This window comes from Typopeltis vanoorti, chromosome 5 (genome assembly GCF_054136105.1).
Source record: "Typopeltis vanoorti isolate ZY-2024b chromosome 5, IOZ_Tvanoo_1.0, whole genome shotgun sequence".
Taxonomy (NCBI): domain Eukaryota; kingdom Metazoa; phylum Arthropoda; class Arachnida; order Uropygi; family Thelyphonidae; genus Typopeltis; species Typopeltis vanoorti.
Window position 1 is genome coordinate 104,811,139 of NC_143553.1, and position 18,808 is coordinate 104,829,946.

An 18,808-nucleotide genomic window follows, 5' to 3' on the forward strand; every position below is an offset into this window, starting at 1 on the left:
ATTATCAACAAAATTTTACAAAAACCAACAAATGTCAGCATATATGCAAAAAAAAAATAAAAAATTCACTTATAGGTGTAGTAACTAACTGTATTATACATAAAGGGGGGGGGTGCAGGCATTGATAAAACAGTATGACCTTAAAGTTGCCTTTGCCCTTTTTTGTATGACAAAAAGTCTCCTCATGTTTAGGTCACCCAAACAGTCTCATTCATTGCTTAAGAGGCTTGGTGTTTATAAAAATTTTCTGTGCAGATATCATCTGTTATGTCACACAAACAGGTTGTTCAGAAGTAATCCACATGAACAAACATATCAGGGGAAAAAAGAACTCATAAATCAGGTCTGGCTTTCATAGTATTACTAACAAAAAATATCATTCACAAGAATGCTGTATATTGAATTTAACAGCTATATTCACAAACTTGAAGCTGCTGAAATAATCCTATGTCCAACACAGTGTAATAAAAATCAAGGTCTTATTTTAAACCAGCTGTGGTTGGCCTATACATATAGAACTTATGTTATGATAAACATTACGTAGCACAGATCAAATTAATCGATCGCATATATAACATCTCAACATGATATGCGCTATCAGTTTAATGACAATTCTATCAGTCTCAGTTTATGTATTAAAAATCTTTCTACTTCTGTGAGTATTCAAATTAAAAATATCTTTATTTCTTATGGGGTATATAATGAAATGGTTGTTATTTCACAATTTTCATTGTAGTTTATATGAGAAATGTTGTTGTGTAGGCAAACAAAATTTGCACATGAAGTAACTTCATGACTGGGCCACTTGTATATAGAGGCTAATGACTTCCCATCACTTGCCTTAAGTATCTCATAATGCAAAGCACATATCCTTATGCACATGTATAATGCTATGCATTGTGGGAAGGATTACTACCCAGACTGGTTTCAATCTTGTTTGAGGTCTCATCTAATTTATAGTATAATCAAGTGAAAAAATTTTCTATCTCTGTCTGTAATCCAGAGTATTTTAGTAATAATGTGTGACACCTTTTGACTACTTGTATATGGAAGTATGACTTCTGCATTACTTAAACCTTGGTATCACTTCTGGGTCTGGCTCCCACTGATAAGACCCCCAATAAAGGTTGAAACTGGTCTCTGTAGTGACCCTTCCCACAATGCATAGCATTATACACGTCTGTAAGGATTTGTGCTTTGCATTATAGGATAACAATGTAAGTAATGGGAAATCATTAGCCCCTATGTACAAGTAGTCCAGTTGTGAAGTTACTTCATACACAAACTTTGTTTGCCTACACTTGGATAAGGATTAAACCAAGAATATAATCTCTTGGAATCATTAATTTACAGAATAGCAAATGTTTAACAAATTAATTAAAACTTGTCTTGCTGTATGAAAATAACATGATACCATACTCTCTTATTTTCAATTTTAAAAAAAAAAAAAAAAAATTTAATAGCAACAGAAGGAGAGAGAGATTTAGAGCATGTCCACTTACCTATACTATCATCTGACTGTGAACATCAGTTGAAACATATGTCAGGCACCTCTGATAATGAAGAATTTGATTCTCATGAACTTCAAGTCTTCAAGCCACATGTCGATGTTCTTCAGATTTATTCAGTAGTATGAACTCTGTTGAAGGGCAAAAGCCATTGCTAATAACAAACATAATAGCCTTCCTTTTATCTCAAGTAATTAAAAAAAAATAATAAATAAATAAAATCTTCAAAAATGCTTAAAAACATGTCATTATTTTCATAATGACATACTCCAATTTACAGTGCTGCTAACTTGCAATTTCTTGCTTTTCTTGTTCCCTCAGCTCACTATAGCAAATTCATTCATGGTAAAAACCACCTTAAGAACACTACTTGCCAGAAATGTTTGTCATTATATGTAAGTTTCCTTTATCTATTTATATATTTATTTATTTATTTTATACAGATGGCACGTTATCGTGCTCCGTTTCATCAGTTGCGTATTGCTTATGGAACAAACAAAGGTAAAAATTACACGGAGGAAGAGGATCGCTTTTTAGTATGCATGCTTCACAAATTAGGCTTCGATAAGGAAAATGTGTATGATGAACTGCGTGCTGCTATAAGACAAGCCCCACAATTTAGGTTTGATTGGTTCATCAAATCTCGCACAGCAGCTGTAAGTTCTCTACTTGTTTTTCATATAAATGTCAGTTAGCATTATAGGAATGTGGTAAATAATATAATTATAATGCAATCAAACAATTTAATTATGTATGTACTTATATATATATATATATATTCATTGTATATTTACTTGCAGACCTGGTTATTAGAGAGCAGATACATTAACCACTTTGCCAAGTGGATAATGTGTTTGCTCTCCAACTAACAGGCCACAGTTTCAAATGTGATTGTCTTTAGGTGAGCGATGAATTTCATTGCCTGACATGAGACCACTACTCAACTTATTGTAGGCTTGAAGGTGGCTTAGAAAAGTTACATTTGGTCTCTAGACATAAATGTATGTGTGTGTGTGTGTGTGTGTGTGTGTGTGTGTGTGTGTGTGTGTGTGTGTGTGTGTGTACACACAGTAAAACCCCTTTTTTACACTTTCCAGGGGACTGATGGAAAAAAAGTGTAAATAGCAGGAAATGTAAAAACATTAAGCAATGCCATCTGGGAACAGAAATGCTCAGATTTCTGCAGAAATTGATTTGAATGAGAGGAAATCAATTCGAAAATCAGTGTTGCCACCTGAGAAAAAAACGTAAATCACGGGAAATATCGTCCACATCAAGTTGTTAATGGTGGGAAAACAATATATCGTAAAAATAGGCCTTAATGCAGGTCCAACAGAAAATTATATAAATGGCAGGAAAACGTAAATTGTGGGAATATATAAACAGGATTTACTGTATATATATATATATATATATATATATATATATATATATATATATATATATATATATATATATATATATATATAGACAAAAAATCATTAACTTGCCCATGGTACTGATGTACTACACCTTTCCAAGCATTTATGGGTGGGAGTTACATAATTTATTTACACTAAAGACAAATATATACTTAAATGGTAAGCAGTTTCAAGAAGAGTAATGTTGGGAGTTTCTTGAGAGTCAAAACTAAATAACTGGGGAAGACCTCTATTTAACCTGTAAAAGAGTGCAGAAAACTGATTAAGCCACAAATGAAAATTATGGTATAACATGATGAAATGTTATGCTAGCTGAGGCCTTAGCCAATTAAACAAGGAATCCTGATGTTTTTGTCAGGGAACCAGAGTAAAAATTGAAAATTCAACTACCACAATACAGTCAGTCTCAGCACAATTAAAGATAGGTACCATTAATATTAGAAGTGTCAATGGGGGAAAAGAAAAAAAAGTAAAGAAGAATAATTAAACAAATATATTGTCACAGAATGGGTGTTAGCGAGATGAAGAAGAGGATCAAAACTGATGAAATACTGCTAAATAATTATCTTATAGTAATTATTTAGCAGTATTTAAACAGAATGGAAGAGGAAAGGTTAACAAAAAGAAATGTTTGATGCCATGATGGCAGGAAAAAAACACCTAAAGGAAGACCATGATTTGGTTATTGATGCTGTTAACAGTGCCTCAGAAGGCTGAAACATAAAATTTTACCATTATTGGAGACCTGAAAAACAACAGATTGTGGAAGAAATTGTTGATAGGAAGCTAATAATAATATAAATGTTCACTGTTTCTTTAATGTGAGATTCCATGTCCTACATAAATAAAGAGATGCATAACACTTGGAATTCACTAGAAGTAAAAAAAAAAAAAAAAAAAAATTGATTGATCTTGTTGATAATGATATCTTCATACTCATTCAGTATACAAGGGATTTGAAATAGGAGAGTGAACTTAATTTAGTTTTGGGCAGGACAGAAATAGGTATCACTTAAAATGTAAGACAAATATTAAAAAGAATTAGTCAAGCAACTTTAAGATGTTAACTGTATACTCAAATATGCAAATATTATTGGAGAGAAAGTAATAATTTAAAAACAAGAACCAAACAAATATCCATGGCTAATTCTGAAGAAGACATCAGCTGACTTAGCCTGGAAAACATGCAAGTAGATGTGTCCTTAATTGGAATATAGGAAATATATTTTTTAAAAAAAGCAGAAGTTATCATAGAAACTTTTCATGAAGGTGACAAAATGATCTGAAAGTTATTGAAGCAGCTTAGTAGTGAGGAAAATAATATCACAGAATAGTGCTAGTTTAGTGTTTTTGGTTAGTTTCTCTTATTTATATAGCTGAAATATTTTACTTATTTTATAGATTCTCCATTGAGAATGCAGTTTAAGTTTTCTATGTTCCTGCTTAGTTTCATAGTTTTATTGCAGATTTCTATACCAAATTTGTTACTGTCATTATTCAGTTTAGTTAAAGAATTCTGAGACTTTCATTGGATTTATATAGAGAGTACATTATCTGCATAAAGCAAATAGCCGAGTTTGATATATCTGATTCTGATATCAGGTTTAATATCACTTTCTTTCATTATGTGATCCATACAGGTGATGAATAATAATAGATTAATTAATTGAATTAATTATGAACTAATTTATACAAATTCGATAAACGCAAAAGTTGTTTTGCAAGCTTTACCACTTTCTTATTAATTGTGTTTCACTTGCAGTTCTTCAAAAGTTCTGCTGATCAAACTGGAAGAGATGCTGAAGCATTTGCTGTGAGCAGTGATCAAATACAATTCTGATACAAACTGAAACCCTTCAAGGGCATGTCAAACATACCGGAGACTAAATCTCTCCTGTTTGAGGGTACATTCAGTGAAACGTTCTGCTCTGTGGTCCCACTAGATAGTTCATGGGACTGGCTCAGGTCATGTGGTAATAATGCATAAGGCTTCCAGATCAGCCAGCATATAATCTTGCTGCCTTACTCCATTAGACAATTCCAAACTGAATTCAAAAGAACTAAATAAGACAGCTTAGATCTTGAACAAATTGAAGTTGTCTTTTTCTTCCTTACAGATGCCATCAGGTTCAACTCATGTTCATCTGTGCTTCCATCCCCCCTCTCTCTCTCTCTCTCACACACACACACACACACATACACACAGGTGGCCCTACTGTAAGAATATTTAAAGATGACTTCCTAGCATCATGCCTCACTGATTACTACATAGATGAACAAGACAAAAACCTTCAGCCATACCTGAAATAGTTTGTTTTTGTCAGAAATAACTCCCAAGGAATTTTGCATAGATAGCCTAATATCAAAATGTCATCTGTTTTTGTTGATATCTTCTTTACACTTTGTTTATATTCAACTGGCATTTACTTCATATAATGGAAGCAAGTCCATTCCTTCTTATTTTCTTATTCCTTCCCTCTTCTTTTACCTTGCGGTGTCGAGATTTTTTCTACATTTAACCACTGCCATATTGAGGATAAGGTGGTTAGCCTCTGCCTCAAGGTGTGTCCTATGTGTCTGTAAATGCATGTATTCACAAAGCTGGTTTGCCTTTTCTGGGGTACAAAAAACCCGATGTTTCCGGTTGAAAAAAAAACTCCTACCTCCATATGAGACCGGCTGACTCACCTTTAGTCGAAAGAAACCAGATAAAGATTCCTCCAATCACTGACAGGAATCAAATCCAGGTCTTTCCAACCAAAGGGCTTCATCTTTACTAACTGAGCTATGGAGCCTCAAGCACATCTATTCCAAAACACAAAAAATTCTGCCATCATACTCTTGACCTGTTATCCTCACCTCGGTTCTCTGTAAAATAATAGATAAGGTCATTAACAAACAAGTTGGATTTTACTGCTTTTTTGACACGTGCCATAGAAAGGTTTATAACATCTGTGCAGTTTCTCTTGTCATTTTGAAGACATCTAATCATTCTTTTTAATTGAATAATCCAGTTTTCTCTCTGGCCATTTGGTGCCTGTTGTGATGGATGACTTCTCTTCGAATTTGCTCTTTTTTATCAATTCCACACGAGGGGTTGGAAGATCTATGAATTATGAACAGTTAATAGTAATCACCTCTCAAAACTTGGAAATTAGTATATGTTTTTTATGAGATATGTTCCAAAAGTTTACGTCCTGACATACAAAATTCACACAATTTTAAAACGCCATGAGTGACAGATAGCACCATCTATGGGGAGCGTATTTTTTTTGTGTGTACCAGTTTCAACTCTACCTGCATCATTCAGTTGGAGGCACTCGTTTGACTAACACATAGCATGCTAAGTGGCTGTAATGTTAAAAATTGAGTACTGCACTGTGATGAAATTTTTCACCAAAGAAGAGCTTTCTTCAAGTGCTATCAAACAGTGATTGAATGTTTATGGGGAAGCTTCTCCTTTGTATTCCACTGTGAAGGAATGTGAATGTTTCCTCTTCCTAAACAGTTTTGTCTAGGAAGAGAAAACATCAAAGATGATCCTCATGATAGTCGGCCTGTGGAAGTGATGACTGAGAAAAAATGTTTCTCTTCTTGAGGAGGAACTGCCCAATGACAAACAGCTGAAGCTCAAAGAAATCTCAGCAAGTTTAGGGCTCTCGATAACAACTGTCTTTCACATCATTCACAAGAAGCTTCACATGACGAAGGGCAATGCAAGGTGGATGTCCCAACTTCTCTCTTCAGTTCAGTTCAGAAGGAGCATCGTGTGACCTGTTCCTGCAGGTTTTTAGCTTTGCCAAGGGAATTAGAAGTGCTGGAAACAAGTGGTGCAAACCATTTCAAGCATCTCCGAGAAAAGCCAAGGTCACTCAGACCACCAAGAAGATCATGGCAACAATCTTTTTGGGATTACTGGGGAATTCTCTTGATTGATCTCAAGGAAAGGAATACCACCATGAATGCAGAATATTATGCTTCACTCCTACACAAACTGCATGATGCCATAAAGGAGAAGAGATGAAGAATGCTGGATCATGGTGTTCGCCTACTTTGCAAAAATGCTCCAGTCCATATGGCTATTGTTGCGAAGGCTGCAGTGAAGGACTGCAGCTTCCAGGAGATTGAACACCCACCCTACAGCCCAGATCTAGCACCCAGTGACTACCTCTTCTCAAAACTAAAGAGAGACCTTCGAGGAAGAAAATTTGCAGATGACAGTAGTGAGGTAAAAGGTGTAGTTTTAGGCCATTTTGCAGACAAAAGTACAGACTATTTTTTCAAAGGGCATAGAAATGTTAAATCAAAGATGTGTGTGAAAAATGTTGTAGTAAAGGGAGATTATGTTGAAAAGTAACACAGTTGTTTTTCTTTCTATTACCTCTAAAAGTTAGTTAGGCCAGGAACTTATGGAACCACCCTCGTATGTGTACATTGTAAGATAGTCTTACACTTATGTGCAATCAAGCATTAGTTATTGCTGTTCAGTGTGGTGGTGATTAGTGCCCCAGATGTGGTAATGACCAGAGAGGCAAAACAATTGTATTTGCAGGTGAATGTGGTGATTTTCAATTTCTGAAGAGCTACTTCTGTAGCTCTTCAGAAATTGAATAGTGTGATGCAGAACTATTGTTTACATATTAATAACAGTTTTAAATCACAGAAAAAATGTTCAAGTTAATAGTGTTAGATTCAGTGGACAAGTCTCGTAGAGTAGTGAAAGTTTCAAATATTTAAGAAGTGTACTTTCTAGTGATGGAAGTTTAGATAGGCAGTATCAAAGAGGATTTCACTGGACCAAAGCTGCCTTGTCAGTGTAAGTAGTCTACTTTGGGAGAGGTCCCACTGAAGTGTGATCTTTCGATTAACAGAAATTAGTTACTTTTAGCCCATTATGTTTTAAGCAGCAGACACTGAGACTAAGGGGGGGGGGGAGATATAAGGTAGAATTCAATTAATATAAATGAAAGTTTTGAGACAATGTAGGCAAAAACAAGGACATGTTGAATAAGAAATATGGACATTATGAATATTTTGAGATTAGAAAATATTGAGATTCTTTTGAACTCCTGTTTGAAGTAGTTTGGAGATGGAAATACTAAGAAGAATGTATGAAAATTTAGGGGGGGGGAGACTAAAAGGATGATCACAGATAAGGTGGAGATAAGAAAAGATTTAGAAAAAGGAGCTTGACATGTAGCAGTGTTTGTGAAGAAAGAATAAAAAGGAATGGAGAGCTTCAATCCACCTGAACTGTTGGATCAGTTGTTGATAAAGATTTTGATAGTGTTATTGTAAATCAATAATTAAATTTCGAATAAATAGAAAATTCAGTATTACATTTCTGGTCTTAGATAATGATGATGATAATAATAAATAATAGGATAAAAGTTGTTTATTTTCTTACAGGAATTGCAACGGCGTTGCAACACATTAATCACTCTAATAGAGAGAGAAAATCAGGAATTGGAAGAGAAAGAAAAGGCAGAACGAAAGAAGCGAGGACCAAAACCTGGTCAACCAAAGGTAGCATGTTGTGTATTTTGTTATCATTATAATAACATGACATTTTATATATAATGGATTCTTTTGTTGAGTAGCTTATTCATGTTTTTCCCACTCTGTTTCAAAAGAGTTTCAAATACTCATATTTTGGATACTTATTTTGCTTTCCCTCCTAAGTCGTTTATCACAGTGGCACAAAATTTAACTTCAAGTAAACCTCTGTATTGATTTGATTTGGCATATTGACTTATCATAGTATTAATTATACTGTTCCTGGGATCACTTGTGGCCTTTTACTTCCTTTGCAGCGATGCACAAACATTAACTATACTTTTTATGTGACTGCTGCCTACAAAAAAAAAGGGTTTTAAACCTGTAGTACATTGGTGCCATGTGCAGGCTTTTTTCCTATTTTATTAATTTTATGTATATTGAATTTAGGTTTCCATGGTGAATTGTCATTGCTGTTTATCAGTCAAAGAACCACATATAACATAATCAGAAAGAAAACTATTTCCTGACTAGTTTTGCACATCATCAGATTAAATTACAAACGGGTATTAAGAGATTTTTAAATTAATATCTGTTATACAACAAATGAACTTAAACTAGATGTTGAATATAGTAGCAGTATGTGGGTTGCTGTTGCAAAATTCTTTATAACTTTTGTCATAACTTAATTCATTGATGTGTAGATATCTACCAACCAAACTGGTTCAAGATGAGACCTTTGTTTTTGTTACATTGGATTAAAAATCTTAGCATTTTGGCAGCTTCTTAAATTTAGCATATGGCATTCCTGTGAGTTTCCAAAGTACTTAATATTTTTTGTATGAAATGCCAATTCTCATTTATGTACTTGCTTTTGCACCATCTTTGATATGTTCTTTGTGGCAGATTTCTGTACTGTACATGAGAGAGAGATTTCTCATCTCTCTCTCCTCATGTGCTTATTCTTAAACCACAAAATCTACTTTGCATTGGAAGTTGAATAGATCAAATCACTTCCTTTCCTAGATGCTTTCATCTGAGTGGAAAAATGTGGCACACTTTCATTTGAAGTCTACAGAAAAAGTTCAGTGCTAGACATTATCTACATGGTGTCATCATCATCTGCCCAGAAATGAGATATCATGGAAACACTCAAATTCATTGCTATATCCAGTAATGAATAAAATGCAACAAGACAACATATCTTAGAGATGTACCTAGATAATGGTTACAGTCTTAAAGCCATCAATAACTTCTTAAATAGATCATTACTTATTCCAGTGAATATATGGCATCAAGACAACCACACATGTGGCATTTCTTTATTCTACATTAAAAATGTCACAGGTAAGGTAGCAAAAATACTTAAGTAGTGCAACTTAAAAGTTTCCTTCAACACTACTATAAAAAGCATCCATCATGTTAAGATGATCTAAACATTCTCATTCTCCTAGTGACCAGGAGTGTACAAAATTTTCTGTGCATGCATCATCTGTAATGTTGGACAGATGGGTAGATCAGGAGAAAAAAAAAACATCAAATAATTTGTAAATCAGAAATGCCATACTTTGAATTCATCAGCTACGTTTATAGTGTAAATATTTTTATTATCATGTGTTTCTATTTCTCTTGTGCTAATTTTGTTTTTATTATTAATTTTGTTACTAATTCTTATTCATACTCGACTTCACCATTGTACAAGTAATATGTGTTACTATTCCAGCTCCTTATGTCTTACTTAACTCCGTTCTACTTTACTCTTAACATAACCTTATTCTACTCTACAAATATCTCTCAGTTAATCCTTCTTAATCTTATCCTCTGTTCCTACTGCTAGTAAATAGACCCTAAACCTTTAGTCAATCTACGAAAATAGGTCACCTAATTTCTTACACTTCTCAATCAGAAAAATTTATTTGATTTTTTGACTGTGCCATTCTAATTGAATTTTATATAGTCTGAGAATTTAGGGAAGGAACATAGGCAAGATCATAATTAAATTACATATATTCATGCAACTAGTCGTGGCAGTTCTCTATCTAATTTGGCACACAGGTTCGCTATTTTTTTTTTTTAGAGATAGTTCATTGGCAAATGATCAGGCAAGGTTATTAATTAAACATAACATTTTATTTTAACTAGAAAAAGACTACAATTCACATACTCAAAAGGAGAAAATATCTCCCTCGGCCTTTCTATACTTAATAGGTATAAATACAATTGACTATTTACATATAACATTCACTTAACCTCATCACATTACTTAACTATCTATAATAAACGGGCAGCTTTCTGATAAGTTTGAGGTTGAGGAATCTCTCCAATCTACAATTCGCTGTAATGGAATATCCTTTTTGTGTATTTTTGGTACTCAATAATTTCTTGGGAATGGATGTTTTGATGATAAAGAGTTTTCTTAATTCTTCTGGCCAATTAGGTAACTTTTAGATCAAGTAATGTATTGTGTGTGCCTTGTGAGATCCCTGTCTAAAGATAAATAGGTACTGGAATCTTCTAATAGGCTGTTCATTTATTTTTCTTGCATATTCATCTGAATTCATAACCAATGTTTGTATTTCCTTTGTCTGCCTTAACTGTTACTATGTTTTTATCCAGTCTTAAGGGCTATTTATTTTGGTATGCTTCTGTGGTAATTTAGATTTTAGCATTAAGGCTGAAGTTTGTATGTGGATGAGATCTGCAGAATCTCTAGGAAGATTGTGAATTCCCTTTTCGATTTGCGCTATGGTCTACTTTTGGAATCTTCTGTGGATATAAGACAAAATTAAAACCGCTCTTTAGGAGATGTTTTTCGTGCTAAATAAGATTTTGGAAGAAAGATCGATGACAACTTTAGACTGATCTAGATGTTTTTCTTGTTGAAGCAATGTAAACTTTTTTATCAAATTATATTTCTTTTTATTTGCAATCTCTGCGGCTTTGTTGGATGTAAGTCTGTCAGTGATATCCCATAGGTCGGGCACAACATAGCTAATTCACTATGTACAGTGAACGTATCTTGATCTATCTTTGTAAGCTGTAATCTATTGGCTGAGATCCATTCTCTTAAGATAGCTAGTTCTGTTTTCTTGTAGATTCTATCTGTTTTGACTGAGTGGAATGTATTTTCATTCTTGCGAATTTAGTTAATACCATTGTCTCTACATCGAACCAGAAATGTTAATTGGTTGATGAAGTTCTTATGTTTAATGCATAATTTCTTTAGTAACTTTATGTGTAACTTTCGACCATAAGCACTCACCATGAGCATCTCGATGAAAACATAAGTTTCTGTGGTTTAGCGTTCTGTGGAAAGTTGTTGATATTATAATGACCACATTATGATGTAAATAAAGAGTAATAAAAAATAAGTGGGATGCTTAAGGGTCAAAGTTGTATAACTGAGAGGAGACCTCCACATAGCCTTTAAAGGAATGCAAAGAACCGACCAGGGTTGCTGACCTAATGTCCAATCCTCACCTTCTCGTGGTGCACCCTGTTGTGTATCTATATGGATACGGAATGAACGAGGATGGACTGGCAATTTGGGATTTAGCCGACCAAATTGTATTCTTATTGGCTTAAACCAATATAGAAAATGATGGTACAACATGACAAAATTTCATGCCAGCTGGGGCATCGCCTGGTTAAACAAGGCCCCCGTTATTTTCACCAGGGAACCAGGGCGAACATCAAAAAGTCAGCTACTGGAACAAATCTGAAAGCACACTCCCAACTCAACATTACCAGAGTTAAAGATTGGTACTATCAACATAAGAAGCCTGAATGGAAAAGAAATGGAGCTTCCTGAAGAATTAGATAAGTACCAGATCAACATAATAGGGGTGACTGAAACAAAAAAAGACAAAAACTGGTGAGATCTTTCTGAGCAATAAATACAAAACGTTATATTCAGGCAATGACAATCAAGGAAAAGAAGGAGTAGCCATAGTATTCAAAACAAAATACGAGGCTAATCTTCTTGAATGGCAGGCAGTCTCAAGTAGAGTGATGTGGGCAAATATCAGAATGTGGAATTGGACAATGAGACTTATTTGTGCCTATGGTCCCACAGAAGGTTCTACTAAGGTAGAAATGGAGGAATTTTTTGAGGCTTTAGAAAAAGCAACTGACACAATGAAAAATGAAAAGTTGGTCGTTGTTGGGAATCTAAATAGCAGAGTAGAAAATGATTGTCAGACATACAAAAATATATTGGGAAAATTTGGAGAAAAGAGCAAAGCTAATAATAATGGCAAATACTTGTTGGATTTCTTCTCAGGACATGGACTGGTTATTACGAACACTATGTTCCAACATAAAAATGTGCACAAATTCACATGTAGAGAAGACGCAAGGAATAAGAAAATTCTCATTGACTATGTTATTGTTGATAGTGATGTTTTCTCCCTGGTGCAGGACACCAGAGTGTACAGAGTATTTGAAATTGGAAGTGATCACTATTTAGTCTTGAGCAGGATGAAATTGAATTTCATATTTAAAAGAATAACATGTAAAAAGTTTTGAAGTGAATAAAAGTTGAGCAGCTCTCAGATGTGAACTGTAGACTAAAATACAAAAAGATTATTGAAGAAAAAATGAAAGAGTTCGAGAACAGGAACCAAACCTTGGAGATTCAGTGGCAAGCCTAGAAGAAAACCCTGATTGATTCAGCTAGAGAGGCATGTGGTGAGGTTGTCTGCAAGGATAGAATCAGAACTCCATTGTGGATACAGGCAGTAAAGGAAAAGAAGAAATCATATCAAAAGTTTCTGGCAAATAAGTCAGCTTATGCTCTTAGAGGATACAGAGACAAATGTAAGAAAGCTAAACACTGTGTAAAAGTAGCTAAACAAAAGTCATGGGAGGACTTTGGCAAGAACATAGAAAATAAATATCAAGAAGGTGGCAAGATATTCTGGAGGTTGTTGAAGAAGCTTAGAAATGGAGCAAAGAGTGCTGTAAAAGGAGTTAGAGATGATAAAGGTGACATGGAAACAGGAGAAAAAGATATCCTTGAAGTATGGAGTAGTTACTTCGAAAAATTGCTAAATGAAACAAGCTGTGATAGCACAGTGGTAAAAAAACACTCAACAGGCATGCAGTAAGGAATTCATATCCATACTTGAAGTAGAAAAACTCATCAAAGTCCTGAAATGTCGAAAGGCAGCAGGAGTAGATGATATTCGACCAGAAATGCTGAAGTATGGTGGAATGAAAGTCTTACAGTGGCTGCACTGCATAGTTCAGAAAGCCTGTACAGAGGGACGAATTCCGAATGAGTGCAGTAGAGCTCTAATAGTACCCATATATAAAAAGGGAAATAAAACTGAATGTGAGAATTACAGAGGTGTTTTTCTACTGAGTGTTCCTGGCAAGATCTATGCAAGTATTCTTGAGAACGGTTGAGAAGAATTATGGAAGAAAAGCTTGGTGAAGAACAAGCTGGATTCAGGCCAAATAGAGGCTGTCAGGATCAGATCTTCACTTTACGACAAATAGTTGAAAAAGCATGGGAATATAGCAAAGATCTGTATTTAAGTTTTGTCGATCTGGAAAAGGCAAATGACAAGGTGCCAAGAGAGAGAAGCTATTGATTACGCTACAGTTATATGGTGTCAATGGGGCATTATATCAAGCAATACTTAGTCTTTATTTGAGTTGTAAGTCAGCAGTTAGAATTGAAGGAAGTACAGGAAGATGGTTTAATGTTAAATCTGGTGTGAGACAAGGATGTATATTATCCCCTCTGTTATTCATTATCTATATGGATCACATTATGAAGGAAAGTGGTATTAAACATGATATCAGAATTGGAGATGTTAATGTCAGCTCTTTGCTTTATGCGGACGATGTTATACTTCTAAATAAATCCACTACAAGTTTGCAAGATTCCCTGACTAAATCGAATAACTGTTGTAATAGATATGGTATGAAGATCAGCATTAAAAAGACAAAGACAATGAAAATAGGCAGAATTGTTGAAAATGTCAACTGCGTTGTGAACGGAGAACATGTGAAACAAGTAAAACATTTCAGATACTTAGGCGCTATTTTTAGTGAAGATGGTAAATTAAATATGGAAATAGACAACAGAATCAACAAAGCTGGTAGGAAGTCAATTGAATAAATTCATATGAAATAAGAGAAAAATTAGTTGGAACACTAAATTAGCTGTATACAAAACAGTGTTCAAACCAGTTCTAACTTATGGATCTGAGAGCTAGATCAGAAATAAAACATTTGACCAAAGACTAGAAGCAGATATGAGAGTTCTGAGAAAAATTAGCGGCATGAACAGATGACATCAATGGCAATATCATATTAAAAATGAGGATCTTAGGAAAGAACTTGATAAGAACTCCATCAGTGAATTTGAATGCAGAAACTTCATTTCTTTAGGGTTTTTTTTTTTTTAACAAAAAAAAAATTAGTTTATCTGCAGAAAAATTTTGAACATCTTAACTGTTATATTTACAGATATAATCAAGTATACCATTGTCTGAATTACATTTGTGCCAATTTAAATAATCCACTTCTAGCTACATGTATAAAATAAAATTTTACTTTTTGCTAAGTTATTTGTATTTGGTTAACTCAATTTGCTATTTTTCCATAGGGAGCACCAAAACGTAAAGCTGATGGAACTCCTGATGGTAGAGGAAGAAAGAAAAAGAAACAACAATAATAGTGACATATTATAGGCATCATAGGGAAATTGCTCATTGAGGGTTGGGAAAGGGTGGGGAAAATTAACTCTAAAAACATTTTCATCTGTGAGTAATTCGAGTACTTTTGTCATGTGCAGATGTATATTGTGTAGATTTCTGTGTTCACATATCTGGAAGACAAACTATTTTCTGAGTGATTTCACAATTTCTTTATTGTGGAATGTGTATACACATTGCCTATATACAGTAGTTATTGCTTGTTAATGTTTCTGTACAGTTTGTTATCTGGGACCTAATTATTTTGTACTGCTGAATGGTGTATTATGTTAAAATGTATATTGTGTTCATTTAATTTAAACTTCAGTTTATTCACAGTCACATTTGATAAGGATATTAGACTTTTAAATGATATGATAACTGCATGATGTTGGTCTCTCTTTCTCTCTACAGAGAATGGTCATAGCAAAGAATATCATTAAAACACAACAAAAATAAAAGTGAATAAATATGTAAATATAATTTTATTTAAATATTGTTTTTTTTTACATCCTTTTGTTATTTACAGGGTATTTAGGACCAAATTCTACTGTTTAAGATTGTAATTTATTGAAATCATTCAGTATATATGCATGTAATTGTATATATTCAGTAGGTGAAAGTTGCAAAATATCACAGAACATATTCAAAATTACCACCATGAGAATTCTGAGCCACTCTTAAATGTATCGTAACTTAACTAATTCATCAAATCTGTTGCTTGACATCATCAGTTAGCTACTTAAAAATTGCTGGGATTGAAATCTAGACTTGTAGAGACAGCCCAAACCAGAATTGGCATGATTGGACATATCCATTTGAAATCACACAACCAGGAAAATGGAGTTTATTCCAAAACTTCATTATGTGTGATTGCCTTTTTGGGACTTATTTCCTTCTTAGCATTCGAAGAGCATAACTCTCTTGCATGTTGAGATAGTCATCTGTTATCACATGATCCGAAAAAAAACAAGGATTTGATTGTGCACTTCTTTAATATTTTGCACTGCTTTCTTTGGATAACAAGGGAAATCAATAAATTCTATATTTTCTGTCACCTAAAATTGGGTGTTTTGTTTTTGACATCAACAGTTTAGTGAAAGTACCCTTCATCAGAATGCCACAAATTATCCATGGCACATTGCATATATTCAGCATGTCATATTTGCATGGGTTCTCTCTCCGACATCAACCTACCACACATTACCTGAAATCAGTTTATACAAATTCATAATGGTACCAAGTATTATATGAAATAATGTTAATCCATTTAGTCAACTTTACAGTGATAAGCTCATAAGACCATAGGAATGATTCACATTTCATCTAGCAGATTTCTTTTAAAGTATCATTGGTGTCAACAAAACTTTGACCAGGATTTGTTTGTTTGATGTGAGAAGCAGTTAACTGTAATAGTAAGTAATTGTTGGCTGTAGATTTTGCTTTTTGTTCTTTATTGTTTCTAATAATCTCTACTGATCACAAATATTTCATTAGTACATAATCCATTGTGATCAGGAAATGTGATAAATGAGGCCCTAGAATAATATCAATAAAATGAATACCAATTTTATGATATTTCAAGTGATCATATTACAGTAATCCTTCAATTGTGCAACTGCAGTGGCAGAGCAGTTCACTAATCATATAACTTAATGCTTGGATAACTGATGTTACATGAACATGGTGATCTACTAGAAGTCATTTGACACACTACTCGTTCAAGGGTTGGTTAATTGAAGGTTCTTTCATTTGAAGATCAGATAATTGACAGATCACTCAGTTATGTAGTTATACAAATACAATAATTCGTCATGTAACACCATAATTGTAATTACATTCATGGATGCACTTTTAAGTGAATCCAATTTTTCCTCAAGAGTTTTATATATATATACAGCAATACCTCGATTAATGCGCCTCCGATTAGTGTGCCTATATACATCTTAAAAATAAATGTTTCAGATTTAAAAATTTTTCAATCTATACATTTTTTATGGCTAACTATTTTAAAAAATCACTCACTAGGATGAAATAATTTATTTACTGATTTGAAACATTTTACAAAGTTATTTTTAATGGCATACTACACTATTTCCATGTACACTATGTTCCAAATTTGTCGTCTGCTTTATATAGCATTTTGCTGATCATATCTCGTGCAATTGTTTTCCTTGCTTTTTTATTTTAAATTATTTTCCTAACCTTTCTTTAATCATGAGTAAAAGAATTAGTGAGCAAAAAATAGAAGTGTGAAAATGATTTGAAAAGAAAACTTGAAATAATAAAGAAAAATGAACAAGGTGAGTCCAGAGCAAAGATAGGACAAGAACACAAAAATGGGTGAATCAACTGCTGAATACAAAAAGAAAGGTAAGGCTGCTTCAAGTTCATCATGCATGCACTCGAAATCAAAGTATTATAAAGATTGAATTAGAGAGACTTCTTTTTACATAGATCGAAGATTGTTACCAAAAACGGATCCTGCTGAACACTAGCCTTATTTAATCAAAAGCTCTTTGTAACCTGGAAAGAAAGGGTTATCAATGATGGAAAAGAAGAAGAATTCCATGTTAGTGCTGGGTGATTTGAGCGTTTCAAAAAGAGAAATGGCCTACATAATGTTTTAATCACAGGTGAAGCTGTAAGTGCAGATAAGGAGATAGCCAGAGATTTTGAAGAAAATTGTGGGAAAAGGGGACTATTGTGATCAACAAATATTTAATGTCGATGAAACCGGTCTTTTTTTTGGAAGCAAATGCCTTCCAAGACCTGCTAAATCAGAGAAATCTCAGCCTGGTTATAAAATCACAAAGTCGAATGAAATTATTGCTAGCAATATGCGAGCCGTTTGGAAGCACATTCCTCCACGTTGTGCAAATGATTTTAGAGGCTTTTCAAATGAATCTAAGTTAATTAAATCTCATTCTGAGACGTTGGGTGATTCCGACCTGCTAAATTTAGATGCACAACGGGAAGAATATGAAGAAAATTTAATCACTGACAAGCCCAAAGAGGTTTCACAGAAACAATTTGAAAATAGTTTTCGTACAATTGAAGTTTTTAAGCAGCAATGCTTAGAGACTGATCTGGTGAAGAGAGAACCAGTAAAATTTGTAGAAGAGGCAACGGGGCTATACCATCAGATGTATGAAAAAAAGAAACAGAATGTCCGCCAAACTACGTTAGCTCAATTCTTTGTTAAGAAGCAGAATAATAAATTTATATTCTGAATATGTTTTATTGTCTTTCAGCTTCATGATTTTCCTTTAACTAGGCCCTGAGACATACCCTAATTCTTTTATAAAAAAAAAATTAGGGGTTTAGAAAGAAATCTGAGGAACTAATTACATATTTTCCCATAGGTTATTATATTCGATTAGTGCATTTTCGATTAATGCACCTGTTTTAAAGAATGCATTAATCGAGGGATTGCTGTATATTTATGATTAATATATATATATTAAAGATACCAAGCAATTTTATAAACTTTTTTAAAGGTTTCGACATTTAGAAACTAGGTGCCCATGTAAAAAATCAAACTATCAACTATTTCAGAAGAAAGTGTCAGGAACTAAAAGAAAGGAAAATAATCTTCCAATCATTTGTGAGTAAGGATTAGAAAAGTGCTCTTATTGCTTCATATAAAATTAGTCTTCATATAGCAAAACAAGGA

At 33.7% G+C, this 18,808-nt stretch overlaps 1 protein-coding gene across 1 annotated transcript in view; it reads left to right on the forward strand.

The window, feature by feature from the left end:
• Positions 1 to 16,196, forward strand: part of Iswi (nucleosome-remodeling ATPase imitation SWI) — a 365,763-nt gene extending 349,567 nt beyond the window's left edge. The window contains exons 22-24 of the mRNA XM_090392651.1: positions 1,952 to 2,164; positions 8,339 to 8,455; positions 15,045 to 16,196. Coding sequence (XP_090248777.1) covers positions 1,952 to 2,164; positions 8,339 to 8,455; positions 15,045 to 15,113 — 399 coding nt within the window. The 3' untranslated portion in view covers positions 15,114 to 16,196. The remainder of the gene's footprint in view (positions 1 to 1,951; positions 2,165 to 8,338; positions 8,456 to 15,044) is intronic.
• Positions 16,197 to 18,808: the final 2,612 nt, after the last annotated feature.